Source organism: Magnolia sinica, chromosome 17, assembly GCF_029962835.1.
Source record: "Magnolia sinica isolate HGM2019 chromosome 17, MsV1, whole genome shotgun sequence".
In the NCBI taxonomy this organism is placed as follows: domain Eukaryota; kingdom Viridiplantae; phylum Streptophyta; class Magnoliopsida; order Magnoliales; family Magnoliaceae; genus Magnolia; species Magnolia sinica.
Window position 1 is genome coordinate 19,543,217 of NC_080589.1, and position 27,420 is coordinate 19,570,636.

Here is a 27,420-nt window from a genome sequence, read left to right on the forward strand (position 1 = left end):
ATATAAATATGTGTATTTTAGGGCTGGTTTGATTTGTGAAGTAAATGGGAATTAGCTGGGAAATAAGTAATAATTACTTACCAGCGAATTGCCCCTCGTTTCCTGTGCGCTGATTCGACGGCGTAGCCTTTGGCGTTAAAATCGACTATGGCTGTGAAAGGAATATAGGGCCTACTGTGATGTCCATGATATATCAACACCGTTCATCCTGTATGTCAGCCTCATTTAGGCCATGAACTCAAAAATGAGGTAGATCCAAAGCTCTAGTGGACCACACCACAGGAAACAATGGAAATTTAATGTTTGCCGTATAAAAATTTTGTGGCGCTTAGATGTTTTGGCTGAAGCTGATTTTTGTGTTTATCCCTTACCAATTTTAGACTTAGCCCTAAAATCTTCTAATAAAATAGATGGACGGTGTAGATATGTCATACACATCACACTGGGGTCCACAAATGCAAGTCAACTTTTTTAGACCAATTTTCGAGGTGGAATTGCATTTGAAAATCCAAACAGGGGAAAAGGTAATAATGAACTTTTGCAAGGGTATTTTCCAGTTCCCTTGAAATCAAACAGGCCCTTAGCAACTCCTGAAGTTTCATTGAGAAATTCAACCATTTCCTCATATTTCCCCAATGTCCCTAGCTCAGTGATACATTTCCAGTTATCGGCAATAATAAACTTGTAGCGATACCGATAACTTGAACACTAGGTGAGTCATAGTGTCATTGTTAGTAAATGCAAAAGCAGAATGTTGGAATCAAACATACAACCCCTGCAAGAGATGAGGCGCACTTAGCCAGTGAAATATGGAGCACACTGCAGTTAGATTAGTCTATTTCTAACTAAATTTAAAAATCAACTACCATTCAGTGTTTTGGACTTGCAATTAATAAATATTGAGTCCAGTCGAGTCGGGTCACGTTGAGTCTTCGAGTCAACCTGACCCAGCAGAACATCGAGTCGAGTTTTTGGGTTTTTGAACTATGGTTTTTGCAGTGATGTCCATCCACAGTGGGCCCATCAAACCAGTACATAATAATGAAAAAGTGGGGACCACATGTAATAATACTGATTCGAGCCACGCAAAGAAAGGGGGGCAAAAAAAAAAAGGAAAAAAGAAAAAAGAACTGTTAATTCGAAGAACATAGGTTTGTTTGCATGAAAAGTAAAACATTTTTTCTTTTTAATTTCATCTTTATTTGAAGAAATTAGTTCACTTTACATATAACATGCTAAATCACCAAAATAATCTGACAAACAAACAACATGCATTTAGCTAAGAAAACCTAACTGGAAAGCAGTGCACCATTTTTGCCGTCCGATGCGCAGCACTCAAACTGGACATGTGGCATAGAGGTACATGATCTGCACCATTTGTTGGATGGGCCACACCGGTGTCTAGTCATAGTACATCGAAGGCTATTAACCCTTTGATCAGTTGATTGAACACGGACAGCAGGTAAGATTAGACAGCACTGAAAGTGAAAATGTCAGCCTGCTGGATAAGCAAGAATATAATCCATGTGATTTGAGAAGAGTGGTCCATCCATCCACAGTGGAACTGATGAACGAACATTCCAGATCTTTGTCCGCTGTGCCATGTTCCCCATTTGAGTGCAGTGTAACGGATAAGAAAATTAGTGCACTCGCGCCAGTTAGTTTTCCCCTTGTAACTAATCTAAGACTGAGGATCCTTTTCTTCTAAATTTCTACCATCACTAACAAGACTCTGGACATGCTCCTGTCACCTAGATTCCGAGACGGACGGTGCGGCCCAGCCATCAGATGGGTCTTATGTGTGCAAAAAGTACCCAGTTATCACACTGATGAGAGCAACGAGACACACAAACAGAAGGGGAAAACCGACCCGAACTTGGACATTGCTCTTCTTTCTTGCCAATGCCTGCGAGGGAGAAAAGCAGAATGTGCAGAGCATAAATAAAAAAACGGAAGCGAGTTATAATCTCAAAAGGGTCGCCTATTTGCCAACATTTACATCACATTTTTTAATGGGAAAACAATGGCAAGGGTCGCCACCTTGAGCACAAGCTGGGCTCTCTTATTCCATACAATCTCCATCGTCCACATGACACAAATCTGAGGTGATCAAAGACAGTTGATTTTGTGGGTCCAATATGAAGATGGACCATAGCCATAGATCACTGTTATTGAGCTGTCCTACCTGTCTGATTGGACCAATATTCCCTCCATGGAATTGGAATGTTTCTATTCTTGATTAACATTTTATGGCCATCCGTTTGAAGTGACTACGATAGTCCAATCCCTGTGATTTTTTGGCAACATCTCATCCAATCGCTGGTCCCGTAGGTTAGGGGTCCCCAATCACCCTGCACAGCGCAAGTGCATTGCATACAGCAGAGATGGAAGAGTGGAAGAGAGCATGATGCTTGCAGAAGGCGGCGAGTCTTGCAGAAAGGCAAGCCTCTTTTCAAATAAAAGATGGACCTCTTTTTTTTTTTCAAAAGGTAACTTTCAAATAACAGATGCTGTTCCTATAGAATAGCAAAAAATGGTTTTCAATTCATCGGTGTCCAAAATCAACTTGGGAGTACGATTGCCAGTGATGATCGGAAGCAAAAATTGGGAATAACCATACACCGTTGTGGATATCACACTATCACATAATGAGGAATTTAAAGAATAAAACAGAAACTGAATTATCGAGGAGAAATTTTGATACTCTGGCAGTGTGATGGATGATATGCAGATAGTTAGGAATTACTGAGTGAGGAATACAAGTGATTCAAAAAAAACCATCCAAAAAATGGGAACCAGTATAGATGTATAATGAACAAAATATTACTCTTACATGGTTATCTAACTATTAGATTGCTGGACATTTGTTGGACAATTAAAAATGAAAAAAAAAAAAAAAAATTCCAATTGTCTTCATTTAGAAAACAGGTGTCTATGAATAGAGGTTGGGATTGTTCAACTAATATAATTTTTCAGACTGTCACTAAACGACAGTGAGTTCCCCGATTTAGTCAGTTTAATTTGAGTTCTATATATGCCACGTGTGCCATTTCTATGTGCCTGCATATCAAGCATCATATGCAGCCAGAGTATCAAAGTACTCCCCATTATTGAGTATCCACGAAAAAAAATGTTTTTCAGAATTTTTAGATGTGTGCATTTCCACCAAATAACAACAAAGTTGAACATGAGTCCCTACTCATGGCTCAGTTGTAGACTCACAAGAGTTTCAACACAGAAGTCATGGGTTTGAGTACCCATTGTGGTGTTCGTGGGTGTGCGGGTGTGCGCGTAGTTTTTTTTTTTTTTAATATATATATATATATTTAAAAAAAACAACATCGAAGTGGAACATAGCCCAAAATTAGACCATTCAGATGATCCTAACAATTTGATGACAGAAGTTTTGAAGGGAGGGGAAAAAAAGCGTAGTATACCAACGGTTCACATTCAATGAAGATAACCCCTCCATTCAAGCAGTTAGGATCATTGAGCTGGTGAGATTTTTGGGCGATAGCCAATCCATGATGGAGCACATTGATCCTTCAAAAAAAAAATGATGGGGCACATTGGATAGCACTCTGGATGTTGTACAAGTGCATGTCATATTTCGGTGTTAGCATCCTCGTAACAAAGCCCTACTTCATAAGGGAGTGGAAAACAAGAAAAGGTTGATTTTAATTAAGAAACTGCAAATTCTTACGAGTTCTTGTTGTAACATATCCCTTGCTTGAATGGCGGTGGTCCTCTCTTCTGTCAGGCTGGTGACGGTCTTCTCTGCCTGCAAAGAATTTGACATTTCTCAAATCTGTTTATATTAACAGCAGTATGGATACGAATATGATGAGCAAGGACCTTGGGATCTAATTCCTACTGCACTGACACGGGATGAAGCTGGAAACTCCTCCCACAATGTGGAAACAGGTGGAGCGTGGATGCATTGTGGAATGCTACATACAAGTAGCCCCTTGTGTAAATCTACCAACTCCAGGCTGCATTTGGGTGCAAAGGTAATAATGCGGCACAGATGATAGAAATGGAATGTGGAGAGCCCTCTCTCCATGAGTGCATATAGCTTATTAGCATATCAATCAGTACTTTCCATCTAGTCAGCCTTATCGTGGATGATCCACAGTTCAAAAAACCATACCTACTGGACAACCCAATCTGTAACTCTTTTTGCACTTCTGCACTGAATGTGGTCAGTTAACCACTTCTTTTATCTACCACCAGTTTGAAGGCTGTGATTGAATGACTACGATCGTCCTATCGAAGTGTTTTTTAAAACCATTTGACATCCACAGTTAGGACAGCTAAATGGCCAGTCCTGCAGGATATGCAACCATGCCACGTTAATGCAGTGGCATTTTCACACTGGGCTTGAGTGGGGTCGCCTGTGGGATGCAGGGGCACACTCGGGGTGGGTGACCCATGCGATTTGGGGCCCACGGGGGAGGTCTCGTGTTCGAGACTCCTTACCAGGGGTGATTAATGCGCATTTCACACCGGGCTCGAGTGGGGTAGCCCGTGGGATGCGGGGACACACTCGGGTTAAGTGGCCCATGTGATTTAGGGCCAACGAAGGGGGTTCGGCCGAGGTCCTAACCCATGAGATGTGGGGCCTAGGCTATAAGATAAAGGGATTAATTCGTCATACTCTAACAGTTCGAGCTTTTAGAGCAAGTAGTTGATTGTCCTGCATCACACGTGGATTGTGGAGAAAGGTCCCTACCATTTTCTGGTTTTACCGGACCCATCATACCATCCATTTGTTGCACAAAGTGAAATGAATTGAGAATAACCTTAACTGAGAAAAAATCACAAAAAGTACTGATGTTTCCCAGTATTCATAATGAAGAAGTAGCCCTCAAATAACAGCTACATTCATTTCAAAATCTACTTGAGAAAAACACAATTGCAATTCAGAGCCGAAGTCTCTTGGTATGAATGACAGGTAAGGGAATCACGATTTGGATCCTTCCACTTCACTAGAATGGCAAGGAAAGGAATCGCAATTTGGATCTTTCCACTTCATTAGACTAGTAATTGAAACTCATTTCCATAGTGCATCCAAATGCACCCTGGATTACGGGTTAGGCAATGTATTATTCTTGGGGCCTGTTTGGCTGCACCCTCAAAAGGAGCATTTGACACCTAAACACTGTTTTGAGCTAACCCGCTTTTTCGTGTTGTGCATTTGGATGCACTTTTGCAAACTCAGTTTTGATCCCCCACTCATAAAAACAAGCACTAAAAAGCCCACTTGCTGAAAACCAAACGGATTGTTTTTCGGAAAATAGACCGACAAAGTCGATGCATACTTGCTTTTGCAGGACAACCCCTTTTGCGGAAGTTGCATCCAAATGGGCCCCAATTGGCAAGTCTTCTTGCTCCTTAAAACTTAAATTTTCGTTAAAAAGAACCAAAGAGAGAGTAAAAACCAATAACATGGCAGTCACCAGAACTCATATATTCTACAAGCTCTCATCATGCTGGCAAATGATAACAGGAGCATGGCATCCTGTTAGGCCAGAGATTGAAGTATCCAGCTACATCCAGCTAAGGTGTGCTCATGTATTCTACAAAGCTCTCATCCATGCGGGCCAATGATAACAGGAGCATGGCATCTTGTTAGGCCAGAGATGGAAGTCTCCAGCTACTTCCAGCAAAGGTGTGCTCATAGCATCAAAGAAATCGAACAATTCCCAGCATTCCTCTCCCTTCCTAAAGACTGAAACAACTGAATTCCTTCCCACAAGCTATTTTGCAGATGAAGCAAACAAAACCAAATATCCTCCCATCGAAACACTGAGAGTTGAGTAAATGACTAACACACCTCGTGTATCTTTGCTGCCAATTCATTTAGCTTTGTTTTCAACTCCTCGACTTCTTTAGCTGCCTCGACATCCTTAGCTAGCTCGGCATCTTTAGCTGCCTCAACATCCTTAGCTAACTCAACATCTTTAGCTGCCTCGACATCCTTAGCTAGCTCGACATGCTTAGGTACCTGTCATGAAAAGAAGCATATGTTTCATGGTAGGAGCTGTATGGTAGCAGCAAATTTTCAGTCCTTGACTACTTAGTCTAGGAATAACCTGTCCATATTGTCTTTTTTTCCCTCACAAGAACCAAGAAAAGTGATGACAACTTGGTCTCTCTTTTTGACAGTTGGAGAGCCTCTTTGCTCCTTTAAAAAAATTAAAAATTAAAAATTAAAAAACTTGAGACTTGCTTGTCCAGAGTATTCATAGTATTGGTATCATTACATGTACTGCTGACCAGGGGGTACACAGAAACATGTATCGATATCGTCAATACCGGATATGTATTGTTGACTGAGGGAAACATTAGGGAAACATGGGGTAAACGGTGGAATTTTTTAGTGAAATTTCAGGAGTTGCTAAAATACACATTTACGTAATTGAGAATTTAAAATTTAATTTATTTATTTTTTTTTTTTTAAAAAAAAGGAAGAACCATACATAATAAGTTTCTATTTAATAGGGGCCTAGAGCATGTGTTGTCATAAAAAACAGTGTGATGGTAACCAAAATGAGTTCATTTCATACCAATAATATCAATAGGAACACAATAAAGTTTTTTGTTCTAAATAATAAAAGAAGTCATACATCCATCCATGCATGCATGCATACATAGTGTATTATACATTCATATATACTTGCGTTAATACATCCATACATCCATCCATCCATCCATGCATACATTCATCCATACACACATACATTATTCATCCATCCATCCAACATCCATCCATCCATTCAACCATTCATCCAAACATCCATCCATCCATGCATGCATACATACACACATACACAATCAGTCCATACATCCATGCATGCATACACACATACGTGTTCCATCCATGCATACAATCATTCATACATACACACATACATGATCCATCCATCCATCCATGCATGCATACACACATACATGATCCATCCATCCATCCATGCATACATACATTCATACATACACACATACACACATACATGATCCATCCATCCATCCATGCATGCATACACACATACATGATCCATCCATCCATCCATGCATGCATACACACATACATGATCCATCCATGCATACACACACATACATGATCCATCCATCCATGCATACATACACACATACATGATCCATCCATCCATCCAACATCCAACCATCCATCCATCCATCCAACCAACCATTCCAACCATTCATCCATTCATTCAACCATCCATCCAACATCCAACCATCCATCCCTCCATCCAACCAACCATTCCAACCATCCATCCATTCAAACATTCATCCAAATATCCATTCATCCATGCATGCATACATGCACATAAATGATCCATCCATCCATCCATGCATACATACACATAAATGATCCATCCATCCATCCATGCATGCATGCATACACTAATCCATCCATCCTTTCGTGCATATATACTCACTAACACATCCATCCATGCATGCATCCATCCATCAATGCACACATGACACATCCACACATACATATATCATCCTTACATGCATGCATACATAATTAGGAAATAAATAATTACTTTTTAAAGCAAACAATTTTTTTATTTTTAAACTCCAAAAAATAACTTTTTATTAAAAATTGCAACAACATTCATACATGAATAGAAATTTTGAATAAGCTTTTCATGAAATAATATCATTGTTTAAAAATAAAATAAAATAACATTTTTTTTTACATTTTTCAAATTTTAAATAATTTAAAATTTTGAAAAATAGAAGAGTGGTTGAATTCCACTCACCAACCAGATCCAAAAAAAAAAAAAACTTCAAATAATCGAATTACTATTTTTTTGATTTTTTCTGATTTTCGTAGTATTTACACATGTTTTCCCCATTCTCGATTTTTCCCTCAAAATTAGGGATTTGATTCCCAAAAAACTGGAGTGGGGTGGTCGAAATCCACTCCCCAACCAAATCCCAAAAAAAATCTTTAAAAAATTGAATTTCCCTTTTTTTTCTTATTTTCCTAGTATTTATGCACATTTTTCCCATTCTTGACTTTTCCACCAGAATTAGGGATTTAATTCACAAAAACTAGAGAGGGGTGGTCGAAATCCACTCCCTAACCAAATCCCCAAAAAAAAAAAAAAAAAAAAAAAAATCAAATATCTATTATTTTGAATTTTTTCTAATTTTCATAGTATTTACTCACATTTCCCCCCTCTCAATTTCTCCTCCAAAAGGGAGATTCAATTCATAAGGAATGGATATGACCGAAATCCACTACCCAACTTAGATATAGAAAAATTAAAATTAAAATTTCAAATTTTAAAAAAAATGAAAAAAAAAAAAAAAAAAAAAACTTGATTTCTTTTTCGATTTTGAACCGAATAACACACTCACGTTGTCCAGATAAAGGGGGTCGACTTGTATCAATGATAATATTGCCGATACAAGTTGTAATGCAGGGGCATTTTCACACCGGACTCAAGTGGGGTCGCTTATGGGATGCAAGGGCACACTCGGGATGGGTGACCCATGTGATTTGGGGCCCACGGGGGAAGTCTCGTATTCGAGACTCCTCACCGAGGGTGATTAATGCGTATTTCACACCAAGCTCGAGTGAAGTAGCCCGTGAGATGCAGGGACACACTCAAAGTGGGCGGCTCATGTGATTTGGAGCCCACGAGGGGGGTTCGGCCGAGGTCCTAACCCATGAGATGTGGGGCCTGGGCTATGAGATAAAGGGATTAATTCACCATACTCTAACAGTTCGAGCTTTTAGAGCAAGTGGTTAATTGTCCTGCATCAAATTGGTATCAGAGTGGGAGGTCTCGTGTTCGAGACTTCTCACCGAGGGTGATTAATGTAGGGGCGTTTTCACACCGGGCTCGAGTGGGGTCACTTGTGGGATACAGGGGCACACTCGGGGTGGGTGACCCATGTGATTTGGGGCTTCGAGCTTTTGGAGCAGGTGGTTAATTGTCCTGCATCAAGTTGACTCCTAGAATTTATACACATGATACAATGGTGATATACCAGCGATATCTCGCGATGCTTGGAAAAATGGTAACTTACGGTGTTATCAGTATCCCTGACTCAGAGATATTAATAATATCGGCTACATTATTAATAACATGGTCGATACTCAGAACACTACTTATCCCATTATGGTACATGCTAGACAATTCATTTATGGTGCACGTGCAACGTGCTCAAGCCACATATGTCAATGTACCATGCCACAATTCATCTTCAAGCACTGCAAATGTGTCGCATTCAACCTTCAAATGCCCTTAATGTGCCACATGTGCCAAGTTTTATATGCACTGCATGTGCCACCATACACAGTCAAGCACACAAGTGTCGGATGTGCCACCATACATCTCAGGCACCCTGCATGTGCCACATGTGTCAGCATACATTTTCAAGCACCACACATGCACCATATGTACCAAATGAAAAAGTTGGATCAAGGCTTGTGTTCCATGGCCAAATTCTTGGTCCTCATTAATGGATCCCCTTTTGGCTTCTTCAAAGCCTCAAAAGGCCTCCGACAAGGGGACCCCCTTTCCCCATTTATATTTATCATTGTCTTTTGAAGCTCTCAGTCAAATGCTAGTTTGGGGTCAATCTGTGGGCCTATTTAAAGGGTTTAAAGTTCCCAATATTTATGATCAAGTCAGTTGCCTGCAATTCGTAGATGACGCTATCATCCTATGTGAAGCTGACAATGGCATGGTGGATGATCTCTGGGAAATTATCCGATGCTTCGAAGTAGTGGTGGGGTTTGAGGATCAATCTAGTCAAAAGCAAAATGCTCAAGATTCATGTCTCCATTAGCCAGAAATTTTGGGTGTTGAGCTAATTCCCTTCCCTCCTCATACCTAGGACTCCCCCCTCTGTATTGGCAATCCTACTAGACACTTATTGGATAAGGTGATTGAGAGACTGGAAAGAAAACTCACCTCGAAAAAGTAAATTACTTTCATTAGGGGGCAAAATCACTATCATTAAGGCATCCTTATCCAATCTTTCCTTGTATTTCATGTCCCTCTTTCACTACCCTTCTTTAGCCCTCTCCCACATCGACAAGGAGAGACTTCTCTAGTAGGGCAAAGCAACTTTGGGCAAATTCCACCAATTAAGCTGGAAAGAGGTTTATCGTCCCTATTCCGGGGCGCTGGAATCAAGAGGCTCGATGAGATCAACTCGGCACTTTTGGTAAGCGTGTCTAGATGGTGGAAGAAGACAGCTTTCGGAAGTCCATTGTGGTTGGTAAATATGGCTCTTCCTCAATGAGATGGCCCAAAAATTCCTCCTTATGTCGTGCTTCCCATATTTGGAAGGCCATTGCAAGAATTACCACCAAGGTCTAGGAAGGAACTTGTTTCTCGGTTGAGATGCAGGTCAAGTGATGTGGGATAATGTCTGGTGCGTGGATTCCACCCGTAGATCAAATTCCTCAGGTTGGCTAAGTTGTCTCCTTCTGCAGATGTCTCGGTAGACTATTGCTTTTCGCACCCAAGAGATGAGGGTGTCTAGGTCCCTCCTTGCCAAAGAAACCTCTCGGATGTTGAGATTGAAGACTTGGTGCGTCTCCTTTCCCGATTGCAAGGGTTTCAGCTAAACTTAGCCGTGAAGGACACACTGGACTAGTGTTATGCTAAGTCTAGTGCTTTTCAGTGAAATCATTCTTTTCTCTAATTTCCCGTCCTATGATCCAACCTCTTTGCAGTCATACAGGTGCAGTCTAGTTCTATGGTGCTCCCCCAAAACCGGCAATTTTTGCATGGCTTGCTGGAAGGAACAAGATCATGACCGTGGATAGCCTTCATAAAAGGGCTATAGTTCTTCCCAACATCTACCTTCTCTACTATTTGGATGCGAAATCTATCAACCATCTTCTCATTCATTGCATCTTCACGAGCGAAGTCTAGAACAACATTATCCTTTCATTTGGTGTCAATTGGGTGATGCCTAACTCAATTGCTAGACTTTTTCATTCATGATGCGTGGGGGGTCCAAGAGGCAAGAGATCATCCAAATGGAAAGTAGCACTCCTTGCAGTTATTTGGTCCATCTAGGATGAGAGGAATAACCGTTGATTCCAAAATAGAAGATATTCTTCACAAAGGGTTATTGAAAGGGTTTTGCAATATAATAAGGATTGAGTGCCTTAATTGGCTATTTGTGCCTCTCTATATCTCTCTTTTGGCATTTCTTGTTGCTTTGTTTTCCTTTTTGCCTTCTTGGCTTTAATAAAATCAGTATCTTTCAAAAAACAAAAAATGCACCATATGTACAAAGTTTTAAATCCATACATGCACCACATGTATCAAATAATCCGTATTCTAGTTGCTTGACAAATAGCATCAAAATAGTTAGTCCAAGACAGTTAAGCCTATATTAGCCTTGTCTAGGCCAACCTAACCTAGTGTTTTAAGCATCAACGATATTGGCCGATATATCCCACGATATATCTTGTATCCCACCTGTGCGATACAAAATGCACGAGTAGCATGATATATCCCACATGTTCGATCCGGTGAGCATTTTTTATTTTCGATCTTTTTTTTTTTTCCTGTAAACCATGTTAGATCAATGACATATTGTTACAAATCCATGATTTTTCATGTTTTGCATGAGAAATCATGGATTGGGAGCTTCAATTTCGAGATTTGGAGGAAATGGGCCAAGTTGCGGAAAATTGAGAAAAAAAAAACTCAAATTTTCCTAATTTCTCGCAAATCGATTGCAATCTTTGTGCCCAAATATAAAATCAAACATGTATGTAACCTAATCTAGTGATTTTTCTTTTGCTTTTGAATGTATTGCTTGTGTTTCCACACGTCTTCTTACATTTATAAATTATATGAATAGACTTCGAATATACTTGCATCAATTCAATTAGATGACGATTACGACCCCATATAAAGAAAACTTATTATATACACTTATTTTTTGTAATATTTTGATTTATAAGTGTGTATTGAAGTCTTTTTTAACAATCATTGAAGTATCATTTTAAAATTTGACCAATTTTCAAATGTTACCCCATGTTTCCAACAACAACATACATTACACGACCCAACCGATATATCACATGCGATAACCGATACATATCCATATCCCAAGGGTGCGATAAGTAACACAATACTGATATTTCAAACACTGACCTAACCTGGATAGTTGTCTTGAACTACACTTATGTTGCTACTAAACAAGCCCTTAGTGTTTTTTTTACTGACGCCTTCTGTGGGGTCGTGGGAAAAAGTGTCCTAAAAAATGGCTTGCATTTCTACACTTAAAATTTTCATACATACAATGGCTAGATAGGATATCTAACTCGACTAGTTTGCATACAAGTTGGCTTAAATGGCTATAAAAAGAGGAATGATGATTCCAAACACCCCATCTTTAAGCTCCCAACACAAATGGACCACATTTGCAAATGTGGCACATGTATGCGTGATACAGGACGTTCACACGTTTCCCGTAGTGTCCCTAAGCCCAAAAATCCCACCAGTCCACATATCATGTGGCTTGCACATATATGAATAAATGAGATGATTAAAAAGATCATTCAATGTGCATGTATTGTTCACCTGATCATTGGTTCCAGCCTAATCTTTAGGACATGACACATGTCACACATCCATACTGCCAACTGTAATATGAACAGCCTAGCTCCAGCGCACATTAGCACACGTGAAGCATTTGTGCCTAGTGCATGAAGATCAGCAATCTCTCTCTCTCTCTCTCTCTCTCTCTCTCTCTCTCTCTCTCTCTCTCTCTCTAGCTCCAGCGCACATTAGCATACGTGAAGCATTTGTGCCTAGTGCATGAAGATCAGCAATCTCTCTCTCTCTCTCTCTCTCTCTCTCTCTCTCTCTCTCTCTCTCTCTCTCTCTCTCTCTATGCGACATTCACTTTTTGCCTATAAATAGACATTCCTACCCCCTTCACAACTCTATTACTTTCTCTCTTTCCCGCTAATACATTCAATCTCTCTAGTCTCTTAACTCTCTTACTCTCACACTCTAAGATTCTCATTCTCTCTTAAAATGACATCAATAAAATGTATATGTTGTTTTTTTCAGGCTTTTTAATATATGCATTCACTAAGTAGTTGTTAGTTGAATTGATATAGTCTAGTAGTCTAATCAAATTTTATAAAAATAATGATAATAATAATAAAATATTCCCTTCACTCGTAGTATTTTTTACGTGTTTTTCCATTTTTGTTCAAATTTTTCATTTTTTATTTTTTTTCATGCCTTCACATATGCGGTTATGCCATCACATAAGCACACAGCCCCCTTGGATTTTGACAACATCGATCTGAGTTTAGGTCCTCTGGACAAAAATGCTTCGCCAGTAATTCAGCTCCAACAAACACTAGTTCTATTTTAAAGAAAACAGATGAAGTTCTTTTAATATAAGAGAACCACTTGATAGAGTCATGCAGTAACTGTAAAACTAAAACATGAAATAAGCAACAAAATCAGAGCCATGTGCGTTCTCTGCTACAAAAAATGAATCACGATAGAGAACAGTTCTTACAACAACATGAGGAGGAAGGTTTTCATCTCCACTCAATAGATGATCTCTCAACGTAGATGTTTCATGAGCTGGATCTTGCTTCAAAGCTCCATTAATGGGCAGCAATACTTGAGAATGGGGCAGACTAACAAGGATAACCTTCAACTTGTTCTCTTCAATATATCTTCCATTTTCTTTGGTGAACTGTAAAATGAAAGAGTAAGCAACCACGGCAGACAATCTAAGCCAACATTACCTTCACATACTTACAAGGCTTGATGTAATGTCCTCCACAGTAGTCCCAAAGGGAACGACCATGCTTTGGATTAGGAACTTATCTCTGCATTGGATATCAGGTGGAGCGGCCTGTTGAGCTTGCATAGTAACTACAAAAAAGTAAAAAACATGAGAATAATCAGTTGTCAGAAGGGAATATGTCGTTAGACAGTGGAGTTCAACGTAAACGCATGATAAACACCACTGTATCTGCTCACCTCTGTGCCATTAGTTTTATGCACTTTTTTCTCCCGTACTATGTATTTCTCTTATTCATCTTTTGTTCTTTTTGCATTGGTGTCGGAATCATAGGAAACGCAACGTGAGGCTTTCCACAATATACATGGATTTTCTATTCTGACACGGGCGGGTTAGGTGATCCAAACCATCTAAGACAGAAGGATTCACCATATTGCATTTAGTGGGCGTGGGATGAACCCTACAACTCCACTGGCCTTGAACTAGTGATCTTTACCCTCTTTGACCATTACCACAAGGAGAAAAAAATCCAAAGAATGATTTTTCTTTATTCAATACCCAAGCAAGATAATGAGTTTCATGTCTTATAGTCTTGCTAAATAACTCAATATTAATATAATATGAAAACTGTCCAAAAACCCTTGAATCCTGTCACAACCTGTTGAGGGTCGAATATTGCATATTAGACCCCGATTACTGCCTGATTTTACATACACGATAATGCCTAATATTATAATTTAATCGTGTTTTTGTTGCAGGATGTAATAAGGAGCTTTGATTGAAAAAGAGTATTAAAAGTATGGATTTAACGCTCTGAAGTCACCAGAGCAAGGAATGAACTCCAGGGAACCGAGATCGATGGATATACACGCCAGAAATCCGAGAAAATTGAGAAACTGAAGCTTAAGTGGCCTGAAAGTTAGTCAGAATGCAAGATCACAGGGTTTTCACCATCCACTCGGCTCGAAACTTCATACATGGCCTGAGGACCATAAATTAACCGTACACGTCAAATTTCAGCCATTAAATCCTCGTGGAAGTGGCCTAACAGAGAGATCAGAGAGTGCTAGCCATTAAAGAGCATCTTGGCAATCCAGAAGCGATTAAGGCTCAAACTTAGGCGTTAGAAAGAGCATGAAAAATAACAAATCCTAGTGAAATTTTGTGTCATTTGCATGGTGCAATCAGGAGATACTGACGGCAGAAGATATAACAAAAGAGAAGGGCAATTTTGTAAATAGATGTGCCATGCATGGCATCAAGCATACGTGAAGCCAATTGTATGTTTAACGGTGAATGTTGTCCATACATCGGTTAAGCGTGTGGCCCACCCTGAAGTCGGATCTACTTTAAACTAGAGGTCATTGGCCAACACTATGTACAGGAGCTGATGGAGGGAGTGGATTTCTAGGACAGGCATCACAGTGGACCCCACCGATTTTTTGCGCAAAACATCCAAATTGAGAAGTTTCGCACGTCCAGTGACGGACGTGTTCCACTGGGTTTTGACAGTGGGCCCCACCCATCATTCCATTAGATGATCTGACCCGTCCATTTGCTCTGGAGGATGGCCAAGACCCTGGATATGATTCCTTTCTGGTCCCATACAAGCGATCGTGTGAATTTCTTATCCAAACGGAAGACGGACGGTGCAATGAAACGTTCCGTGGGCCACACCGAATCTAACCCAAAACCAGTCAATTCTACATAGTTTTTCGAGCAGAATCTAATGGACGGCGTGGATCTTTCACCTGACACCAAGAAGTGGGGCCCACCAACGTCCAGCGTAAGCTCTATTACGCACGCACCGTCTTCTGCTGTGCGTAAAGGCTACGCACACAAGATCCTATAAGAAGAAAGAGAGAGAGGGCCGTAGGGGGGATCCAAGCTTGGCGTGGGCAGCCGTGGAGGCCAAGAGAGAGGAAGAGACAGGGAGTGAAGTTCTTTTAATTTTATTTTTTCTTTATTTTTGAGGATTAGTCTAATCATGTCTATTCTAGGCTAAACCTCTTAGCTAGGGCTAAGAGGTGAAGCTTGCAATGTGATAGGAGGACTTTTTGTGTGTGCTTTTTATTTACATTGAATTGAACTTGATATTAGTTTGATTTTAAGGGAATGTCTTTAGTTTTAATGGTCTGTTGTGACTGAAATTACAATGGGTCTGCGATAGCTTGGAGCATGTTCTTTTCCTTTTTATGTTTATGACGTCAGGAAGCCCTGTTGTTCACCATTGTCTCCTGGGCAAGGTCGGATGACAGTACCTTTCCTAACCTTCATAGCATGTTGATTGGTTGGTAATTAGTTTAATTCTGTTGTTTACTTTCTCCTAGGCATGGTTTGGTGATGGAATCCATTCTAATTCATATACTTTTCATCTCTTTAAATTATATCAGAGGAAGTTCAGTTTAATTTCCACGAATTTTGAAGTAGGCATAAGATCTCCCTGATCTCTACAAGTGGATCCTCTGAATCCCTAGTTTCTTATCTCTAATTTCTCTTAAGTTTTTCATTAATCTCTCACAATCATTCATCAATTTATATTTGATTTAAATTTCATCTTAGGCTAGTTCTATTTCTACCTAATTTCAGATAACGTATAGGTTTCAGTCCCTTGGGATTCGACCTCGGTCTTACCGAGTTTATTACTACATCACAACCCTATACTTGGGGAGTGAACACAACCACATGGCTATCGAATAGGACCAATTTCATCATTTCATGTCATTCCAATATCATTTGATGCCAAAAAAAAAAAAAGTGACCCACTAGAAATTTGATGAAAATACTAAAAGGACACTAGAGTTCAACTTATTCTAACTCTAATAAGCAACTAGATGCACTCTGATTTGGTCCAAAAGGCACATCAGGACTGTTGATCTTCCATTAGATCAATCGGAACCCTAAAAGTGGTCCAGATATTCAATTTGGACGATTCAATAATCTAGATCCTTAACCATCTGGACTTTCAATTGAATGTGGACCGACGTTGTATTTCTCTCTGTAACCATCTTTATAGGCCAAGAATTCAAGAGGTTGTGATCTTCTACTGGGGAGATTTTCTAGGCACCGTCCATCCACTGTGGGACGCAACAGACCAGTGGTCTAGATTACCAAAGCATGGTGACCCACGTGTTAGAACTGAAAAAGAAATACTATTCAAAGCTTCAAATTGCATATACTATAATCCCTCATCTTTTATTTTGTTCAACATGCATTTCTAACTATGCGATTTTAATTGAACCATTCTAGAAGGGGAATCCTAATATGATGCTCGGACTTCACGAAGTTCCATGAGTTGCTAGAGAACATCTCTACTGTACATGCAGCACTTGTATACAACTACCAACACCATTGATTTAGTGGACTACCATGTGGTTAAGTCATATCCCAATTCCCAAAAGGCAAAGCGATCAATGTTAACACTGATTTTGATTTTGTCCCATTGATCTTGTGCATCAAAATGCAGTGTTCGGCTCTGAACAGATGTACCTGATTAATCTCCTGAAGAAGACGAGTTCAAGCTTACTTCATTTGTAGAAGAGCTAGTGTTCCTTCTCTCCTTACACCATTGCACTGCTAGATGGGGAACTCTGTGCATGAATACAAGGAGCTTTTGGGGACCATGACACGATATCCATATGGCCATCTGTTGTGGAATTCTAACCATCGATTAATTCTCCCACAGCCTGTCTCCACACTTGCATGCAATAACGAAATCCATGTTTCTTCAGAACTCACATGACAAGAGTTAGAATGGTTGCATGGTTAGCAGGCCGAAACAGAATCCTTACAGTGAATAATCTTCGGAAGCGAGGAATGGCCTTGCCAATCATCTGCTTGTTGTGTAAGGAATGCGAAGAATCAGTGGAGCACTTTTTCATTCACTGCTCCTTTGTGTCAAAGATTAGGGGTAGTATCTTTTCAGCCTTCAAGCTTTTTCTCTCTTGGCATGGGGGCAGCCCCTCTTCCTCCAAAAAGTGGAAGTGACGATTTGCTTTGCTGGCTGTTCTTTGGAGCATATGGTGGGAAAGGAACGAGATGCATTTCAAGGATATTAGATTAATAGCCACTCTTCAGCTTATATTGTATATAAGGTGTTTTTTAATAGGCAATGGGACCCCTGATCTAGGGCTGGGGGTGCTGTATTTTTGCCCTTTCTGTTTTTTTCTGCATTTTCACCTTGTTTTTCAGCTTTTGCACCTTGGGCTTTGAATAAAATTCATCCTCAAAAAAAGAAAAAAAAAAAGGCTAGTGGGTTTTGGTTTTTCAATCACTTTAAAAAAAAAAAAAAAAAGGTAACGATTTATATATTAAGAAAGAGAAAAAAGTACAAAAATAGGAGCGAAGATCTGCTGAGAGAGCAGAAACTACTAAACTCCACGAAAAAGAAAATCAACATCCTTTAAGGCATCTACATAAGCGGCCCATTCTATCACCAAACACTTTGTTTTGGAAGCTACAAACTATGCGGTATTTGAGACATTCCTAAAACATCTACCGTTTCTTTCTTCCCAAACGGACCGCCAAATTGCAAGGATAGCCATTCTCCAAATCTGAGTCTTTTTCTTTCCTATTCTGATCCCATGCCAAGCTTAAAGGAGAAGATCCGCCGAGCTTGAGAGACACTAGTAGATTCTGAATCGAGAAACAAAATCAGCCCAAATACTTGCAATAAAAGAACAATGAACAAGCAGGTGGTCGACCGATTCCGCTTCCCCCATACAACAAAGGCAGATGTTAGCTAAAACCATCCCTCTTTTCCTCAAGTTGTCAACCGTCAGAATCTTCTCTTTTCCAACCAGTCATCCAAAAGCCACTATCTTGGAAGGGGCCGAATAATACCAGACATGTTTAGACATATGCTCGTGAATAGGATTGTGGTGGGATTGAATCTGATTGTAAAGCAATTTAACTGTAAAATTGGAAGACTTTTCCAATCTCCATTTGATCCTGTCTGCGTTCACCTGATTTGGGCTAGATTTGTAAATGCAGTCAAGTAGATTCATGAATTCAGGGATCTCCCAATCTTCGAGATTCCTTCTACAAAGCAGATTCCACTCTGTCTTACCAGCCAAAACAGAAAAACAGTCAGCCACAAATATGTCTTGATTTGGAGCCAGACGAAACATGTTCGGGAAGCTTTCTTTAAGAGGCATATCTCCCACCCATATGTCTTTCCAAAAGCGAATTCTATCTCCCTTGCCTAACTCGAAGCCAACACCTTTGATGATCTCTTTTTTCATATGGAGAATTCCCTTCGAAAGGGCCAAGGCCCTATACGTAGATGAGTCTTTTGTCCACCAGCCAGCCACCGAACTACCATACTTGCCTTTAATAATCTTGTTCCAAAGACTTCCGTTTTCCGTCCCTAATCTCGAAGTCCACTTCCCTAGGAAGGCCCGGTTCATCATCTTTAAGTCTTTTATGCCTGCTCCACCCTCTTTAAATTGCTTGCACACCCGATTCCAATCCACAAGATGAAATCTCTTCTTATCCTCCTTTCCATGCCATGAAAAGGTCTAAGTTTGTATATAGAAGCCAAAACTGAAGATGGACGCCAATATAAGGACATAAAATACAAAGGCAGATTTGAGAGGGCAGACTTAATAAGTGTTAAACAACCACCTAGGGATAAATATCGACATTTCCATCTGGCGAGGAATTTCTCGAAGTTTCGAAGAATTCTTTGCTTGGACAGATTCCTCATATTCCTCCCTTCTTTGCACCCTTCAATGAATTCTTCCTTAAACGACCCTCGATTTCTTTTTTGCTTTCTTATTGTAATCAACGCATATAAATGGCATTCCCCTCTCTTAATGAAACAACAGTAGTCCTTTTGAATCTCTGTGATTTTTGGGCAATTACCAACAACGAGTCCGGCTCATAACTACATAAATTACTGGATATCCCCTCAAACTGTGATTCATGTCAAATGACCTGAATCACAATTTGATTTCCCTAACGTTGGTGATCATCAGCGAATTACGTCACACCAGTTTGATTTGCAGTTTGTCCTCAGTTTATCACTCATCGCGAGAAAGCACATCTTAATCCTGCGGTGGAGTACAGTGCAACATAAGCACTAAAACGTGTTTACCCGGAAGCACATGCACTCAAAACTTGTGCACTGGTAGAAGTTTGATCCTTTCATAGATGATATAAGCAGGACGTCCATTCAAAATTTCTACACAGAAGCAGAATGTTTAATCCTATGGCAAATGATAGGGGCAGCAAAAGCACTCAAACTTTCAACATGGGCAGCGACGACAACACATGCACTTAAAAATGGTAGAACCTGGTAGAGTATTTTATCCTATGGCAAAGTATAAGGGCAGCATACGCATTTGGATCTAAGAAAGTGTACAATCTAGCAGAGTGATGGAGAAGTGTGCATGGCTACGCTTTGACCAATCATGATAGGAATTTTACACATGGCATACATTAATTCAAGTTAAACTGTCCAAATTATGGGACCCATTGTAGATGCTGCATCATCCACATTTAAGATTGATTGAATGTTCCTAACCTCGAGTTAATGGATGTGTGGAATTTGGACAATTGATTGTATGAATTTTATTTTATTTTACAAAGGTTACAAAAATTTATTCAAATGGCGCAAAAGCTCAAAGAATCTTTACAACTACAGACCAAAAAGCAAATGCCAATCTTCTTGGCCAAGATACCTAAGTCAAGAAGCCCAACTAATTAACATCGAGTCTTGCTCTCTAGACATCCTGTTCCGACCCACAGTTGTTCCCGAGACTCCAGTTGTTTCTTTCTCCCCATATAGCACAAACAAACACCAAAAGCAAATGCCAAACTTCTTGGCCAAAATACCTAAGACAAGAAGCCCAACTAATGACATCAAGTCTTGCTCTCTAGACATCCTGTTCCGACCCACAGTTGTTCCCAAAACAATCACCAAAAGAGCTAACCTCCAGATCTTTCTCTCCTTCCCATTCCTTCTCTCGTGCCATGCAAAGAGGAGCTTACAATAATCCCTGGCATAACCCAAGACATGCCCACCACTGCCAAGATTCTATCCCAAACCTTCTAAGAGAAGAAGCAATAAATGAAAATGGTCCACCGTCTCCACTTCCCAGTTCCCACATACACATTACACAACAGGTAGGAAACACCATCTTTTGGAGGTTGTCAACCATTAGCACCAGTTCGTCCCCACGGACCAAGCAAAGGCTGCAACCTTGGGAGGGGGACCCCGTAAGATCATATGAACAGCATGCAACCAATGCTAGCTACCATCTGGGACCTGCCGAGCAAGCTGTAACCATAAAGCATCCAGACTTCTCCAAGTGCCAAACCATCAAATCATTTTACTCCCAGGGAAGGTGAAACGACATGAATGCGATCCAGCAACCACATAAATCCATCTGCCTCCTCATCCGTCATATTTCTTCTAGAAGGAGGGATGCACAGTACCGTGCCACCAGCGGGAGAAGCATCGATCTGATGTTACACCTAGATCCAGAAACTTGACCGAATTGGATCGAATTACGTTGAACTACTAGTCTATCAAACTAGGTGAACCCGAACTACAAATCAACAAAAACTAAATGAGCCTACCAAACTGAAGAATTTTCAAAAGTAACAAAAGTGCGAGCTACCAATTTGCATATGAAAAGGTTGAACTACGGATTCAGGTAATTATGGTCTGGCCCATTGAGCCATCAAGCATTCCATCGTAATTCATCAGGTTGAACAACAATTGCAAAACATCAGACAAGCATCATTGTCATTGATTCTTTCAAGCAATGACCCCACCAGCACCTGCTAAAAACTAAACTCAAACTCCAGTCCATTAGAAAAAGGTTGTCCAATCCGTCAACATTGATGCATTCAGTGCATTGACAGTGTTCCCTAAAACACTTTGTTTCTTCAGCTGCAACCCAATCACATTCTCATATTCCTTCTCCATTCATAGCATTCTGACAAAGAACATAAGGTATCCATCATTCCAATAAGAAAGTATGAAAAACTCAACTTTAAGCATCCACTGGTTTCTCTTCTTTCCTGCTTGGAAACATGGTTTATCGTGGCCCTCAGCCATCAATTGCTCCATTGTCTTCCAAAACCCCTAATGTGATTGCCCTTCGTTACTTCAAGCCATGACACTATCTGATTCCATCAATTACTTGCCCAACTTTGTTCTTCTCATTCAAATCTTGAATTCTCCACTAACACGTGAAGATTTTAGTCAAATCCATCAAAGACAATTTTAAATAGACATGGATGCGGATGTATCCGAGAAACAGAAATCAAACTCAAGCAAGGTGTTCCATAACAGTAACAGTGGCCGTAACGGCCACCACCATTACCGTTACAGCCCCCATAACAGCCTTTTTTATTTTTTTGAAAAAATCTGTTTTGAGACCGTTATGGAACCATTACGGGGCCGATAAGGGCATTATTTCTGTAACGGCCATTTCACCCACGTAACACGTAACAGTTATGGCCGTTACCATTACATTACAGCCATTACATGACCGTTTTTGTATACCATGAACTCAACAAGCCAAAAAAAATCAAGGCTCTAAAAAAATTATTTATTGAAATATAAGGAAATAAAGCCTAGAGAGAATCTAAAATAACTATGGGATCGTCGAGAAGGTGCCATTTAAATTTAGCATACCAGGTTGTGGCAATTTTCAGATCCCAATGCTCATTTCTATTTGATAACAGGTTGGGAATAAGGAATAAGATGTTACATGCATGCATGGTCGAAATAAGGATGAGTTAAGCACAAGAAGGTGGCTTAGCCTGGAACATATATATTGTGAAACAAACTCATGAGGCATACAAATTGGGCCACACGGCCCACACCCCAACAGAGAGAAACATTTACCTGTAAAATCACAAGTTGACTTTGGTAAAACAATGCCTGTGTTTGGGCGGACACTATATTTCTTTGGAGAAGTAGTTTTAACCTGCCAATAGGACACAATTCAAATGGCTCACCATCAAGCTCATGTCTAGAAAATACGAGAGAGAGAGAGAGAGAGAGAGAGAGAGAGAGAGAGATGTTTGACACCTAAAACATGGAGAAAAGTTTTTTTTTAAATCTATAACACCCAATTATTCAAGAGCTCATTACCATCTACAGTATAGCATGAAGATCAGGTTGGTAACAACGTTACAAGAGAGATAAAATTAAGTTACAATAAGGCTGTGTTTGGATGTGGAAGCGAGTTGAATAGCATACAATCAGTTTCAGTTTAAATCGAAGGACTCATAAAAGTTAGTGATGTTTCCTACTGCTTGTAGTGGGTTAGAAACTTAGAAGGCCTCAAATTGTAGTTAGTTTTCTTCCAAGTCCAATTTCAAGTAATATAATTGCAAGTCAGGGTCAACACCCTCAGTCTGAATGCTAAGGAAGGAAGTGGAGATGATTTTTTTTTTTTTCCTTTTCGGGTAAGCTGGGTTCGAAACCAAGACCTTAATGTTGAAATGCACCCTACCTACCATCGAGCTACGAGCTTGAACCCATCTGGTTATTTCCACTTTATTAGACTAACAACTGCAACTCAATCTGATAGTGCATCAAATTCACCCTAATTTATGTGAACCAAATTTAGGCATATGAGACCACATAATTTGACGAGAAAATGTTGGCTATAGTAAGAGATTGTTACCACAACTTCATAGTTTTTGGAAATGAATACTTTCTTGTAATCACATATTAAAAGAAAATCATGCATATAATGGAAGAGTATTCACCTTGAAAGCAACATATTCGTCGGAGTTATTGACAAGTTGCACAGAGCAATGACATTGTTTCTTCAATTCAACTAGCAAAAATGATTTTTTAATCTGTCAGACTCACATTGAAGTAAAAACCATGAGGGAAAGATGGTGCAGAATTTGACAATTACCATACACAAACCTGATTGAGATAAAGAAAAAATGCATACTGTCCTTTGAAAATTAGAAGACTGATATTTTGGCAAACTAAAATAGATCATCTATTAAGAGCACTCACACATTTTACAGGTTACATCCCAACACTTGATTAATGATGAAAGAGATCTGTTGAGTAGTGGCATTATTGTAATTCCCTAGGCTAATTGTAACATTAGCGTAGACCAGCCATGCTTTATGGGATCAAATGTTGACCAGTCAAGGAACAACATGTGCATAGATGAGCACAGCTGAAATGAGGCCGTTGATGGATTAGTGGCAAGACGAGGAAGAATTAGAATGAATGGATTCGAGGAAGCTTAGGTTGCACCAATAGGCAATAGGTAATAAGGGGAAGGAAAGAAGACTTGATGGTTTGGCCATGTGCAACAGAGGCTGAGAACTACGCTGGTTACAAAGAGTTGGTTCTAGTTCAAGGCCCCTGAAGGGTAAGGGGAAGGTCCAAAGGACATTGGTTGTAGTAGAAAGAAAAGACTTGATGACGTATGGTTTAGCTAAGGATATGGCCCTTGTTACAACAGAATGGCATAACAGGATTCGTGTAGCCGAACCCAATCAGTTGGATAAGGCTTACATTATGATGATGATTTGTGCAAGGGTAGGGATTTTAGGCAGCAGACTTTAGTGGCGGCAACTAGGATACATTTCTCATATAGTTTAGTTGTCAAGTTGTTGGTTACCACTCCAAATAAGGGCCCATCTCATCTGACAACAATAACAACGAGGAACAACTTAATAAATATATTGAATTTCAATGGATTAGCAAAACATATTAAGGACTTGTTTGCATTGCACAAATCAAAATGAATTTTGCAATGGATTATGTTTTTGCCAGGCAAAGAAACAAAACATTGCAAAACATGCACTCTTCTCAGCCAAAAAAGAAGGAAAGAAGAAAACGAAATGAAATGGACTTAAGCAGGGCCCATGGGCACCATGTCGATTTGTATTTATTTATTTTTTTATAATCTTTCAAAAAATCTGACATGGTGCCCATTGGCCCTGCTCAAGTACAAAGCAATCCAGCAAGACCATGGTTCAAAATCTCGTCCAGATAATACATATTACCCATTAAGTACCATATTTACGGCTCAAACAATAAGATGAGGAAACCGAGTCTTCAAACCATGATTGCGCCAGCAATGCCATATACTTCAATTGAGCATTTACCTAGCCAGAGAATGGTACGGGGCCTCCTTCCCCAAGGCGGATGGGAGATACCCCAAAAAATCACTTCCATCGAGGAAATAAACAATGTTCAATCAAGCACTTTTGTTCAGCCAATGAGCTGTGAGCTTGGGGCCCGCCATTTGGTGATCCAATCTGATCACGTGACATGCCTACTGTGTAAGGGAGATAACCCAAAAGTCTCCACCCATTGGAGGATATACTACAACATCCAATTGACCATTTGTTGAGCTCAATAATCTACATGCACAGCCCACCTTTTGGTGATGCATGCTAGGTGGTGGGCCCTAAGGTGGATGGGAGATACCCCAAAAACATCCCGTCCTATGATCCTTTACATACAGACAGGCCCCAATCAAATGTAGATCACCAGTTGTAATTGCCCATTTTCAACGGATGGCAAGGATCATATCATAGGGGAGATAACAAATCACAGCCCATACAACGATGGAGCACACCAAATCAATGGTTCAGATTTCTAAGAGTGGGTCACACCTGTAGCATTGCTGGACCAAACTAAAAAAAGATGAAATGAGATGGTAAAGCTAATGCCCGCCTTTCACATACGACATCTGAGCCGTCAAAAAGGCTAGTCCCATGTTGAAGATTATCAGCCACAAACATCAGGTAAGCCACTTGTGTATATTGAGTAAATCCATTGGGCCATGCGTTGTTTACCAGCTGCCCACCTGATGGACGGATCAGCCTGACTTTTGTGTGCGCTGATCTTCAAGGTATGCCTAACCTTTCCAACAGCTCGGATACCATTTCATGCATTGCTATTGTGAAAAGGTGTGTATGATCACTCATTTTAATTCACACTAAATCAGGAGAATGGTCATATATATTGGAACTTACAATAATTACCATATGTTCAAGCTGTGTGGGGCCCATCATGACATTTGAGTGCCATCCAACCTGTCCATTAGAGATGCAACCTGGAATGCTAAGCCTAGATCCCAAAATCCAGCCTGATCCATGAATCAGGTTAGGTGAGCCGTGGGCCATGCCTAGGGGAACAATATGGGCCAACAGGGAGGGTGACACCCACCATAGAAACTTCCAGATGGAATGCGGGGTCCGCCATGTTGCGTATATGCTATCCAATTGATCATCAGGTGAGCCCCACCAAGATGAAGTGAAACACCAAAACTCAAGACATTCCAAAAACCCAGGCGAGTCAAACTAAGTGAATATATAGGTTTTAGGCATGATTGTACATTGCTCCCTATGCCATGTCCCGCCAGATTTCTCGATCAGGGTGATTCTTGGAATGTACGGTGAGCAAAAGAGGCCCACCATATCCATGGTTTGAATTCCACATACGCATCACAATTGGGGCACACAGCCCAAACGTATGGGACACAGATTGGGTACTACCCCACCGGGCCCTAGCTGGGAACAGACAGACTCTGAGGGGCCACCGTGATCCATGGGTTTTATCCACAACATCCATCCATTTTGTCATATCATTTTCGGGTACCAAAAACGAGGCAGTTCCAAGGCTCAAGTGGACCACACAGTGGAGATTAAACGTCTACCATTGAAAACTTTTTGGGGACCACTGAAGTTTTGTATCAACCTGATATTTGTGTCATCCGGGTCTATGTGACCTTATGAACAGGTTGGATGGCAATTAACCATCACAGTGGACCCTAGGAAGGTTTCAACGGTCGGTCTCATTATCACCGCTGCTTCCTATGGTGTGGTCCACTCGAGCCTTGGATCTGCCTCATTTTTGGACTTGTACCCTAAAATGATATGGAAAAATGGATGGACAGTGTGGATAAAACCAATACACAATAATGGCCCCTCAGAGCCCATGTCCGTTCCTAGCTAGGCACGGGCAGGGTAGTACCCAATCCGCGTCCAAACGTATGGTAGTTTCCAATGTATCCGATCATCCTCCACTTCCCTCTAATTCAACATTCCCAGCATTTAAAAAATAATAATAAATAAATAAATAAAAATAAACCCCTACTCCTGCAAAGGGTAAAAATGATAATTACAATAAAGGAACCAAAATAAAGAATAATTACAAAAAAAAAAAAAGGGGGACTCGGCCGAGCACTTACACACGAATTTCAATTCCTTAGGTTGAATTTCCAAAAGCTCGGGATTCATGATTCTTTCTTCTGCACATGAAATGAGAAAATCAAAACCACGAAAAAGATTATTATTTTAAAAAACCAAAAATTCCAAACCAGTCAGTCAACCTGCAAAATCCACCACCAGAGAAAAAAAAGAACTCAGTAGATTCTAGACTAACCGAGTCCAGTCCAGAACTCCGAGTCGACTCAGAACGTTCAGCAACAGAAGCGATTTTAAGATCGAAGAAGAAGAGAAAAAGGACGAAAAAGGGGTTTGCTGGCGAGCGATAAACCCTAGGGCGATGGATGTGAGGAAGAAGAGGGAGAAGTAAAAATGAGACGAGTCTGAGATTTCCAAAAATGAGCCGCGTCTGACCGTTGGCTCATTCGTCTTCTTTCAGTAGGAGCTCTCAAG

At 40.2% G+C, this 27,420-nt stretch overlaps 1 protein-coding gene across 4 annotated transcripts; it reads right to left on the minus strand.

Moving 5' to 3' along the window:
- Nucleotides 1-1,152: 1,152 nt before the first annotated feature.
- On the minus strand, nt 1,153-27,420 carry LOC131230390 (vesicle-associated protein 2-2-like). 4 transcript variants are annotated; one of them, XM_058226292.1, is made up of 9 exons: nt 27,172-27,409; nt 26,991-27,050; nt 23,527-23,597; nt 22,655-22,736; nt 13,807-13,922; nt 13,558-13,740; nt 5,837-6,007; nt 3,704-3,781; nt 1,153-1,906 (listed from the first exon to the last, which is right to left on the minus strand). In XM_058226292.1, exons 2-9 carry the CDS (start codon nt 27,037-27,039, stop codon nt 1,796-1,798), a joined length of 861 nt encoding a protein of 286 aa, XP_058082275.1. In that variant the 5' UTR covers nt 27,040-27,050; nt 27,172-27,409; the 3' UTR covers nt 1,153-1,795. The 4 variants fall into 4 exon arrangements, with proteins under 4 accessions (XP_058082275.1, XP_058082274.1, XP_058082273.1 ...); XM_058226291.1 differs by having other exon boundaries at nt 26,991-27,047; nt 27,185-27,408; XM_058226290.1 differs by having other exon boundaries at nt 27,185-27,408.

What these genes read in the sequence shown, in the direction of transcription:
- LOC131230390 (XM_058226292.1), bottom strand. Translation starts at nt 27,039, where the DNA reads ATGAATCCCGAGCTTTTGGAAATTCAACCTAAGGAATTGAAATTCGTG. An exon ending in TAAGGAATTGAAATTCGTGT is followed by an intron (nt 23,598 to 26,990) that starts GTAAGTGCTCGG and finishes CATTTTTGCTAG; the next exon opens with TTGAATTGAAGAAACAATGT. An exon ending in ACGAATATGTTGCTTTCAAG is followed by an intron (nt 22,737 to 23,526) that starts GTGAATACTCTT and finishes TCCTATTGGCAG; the next exon opens with GTTAAAACTACTTCTCCAAA.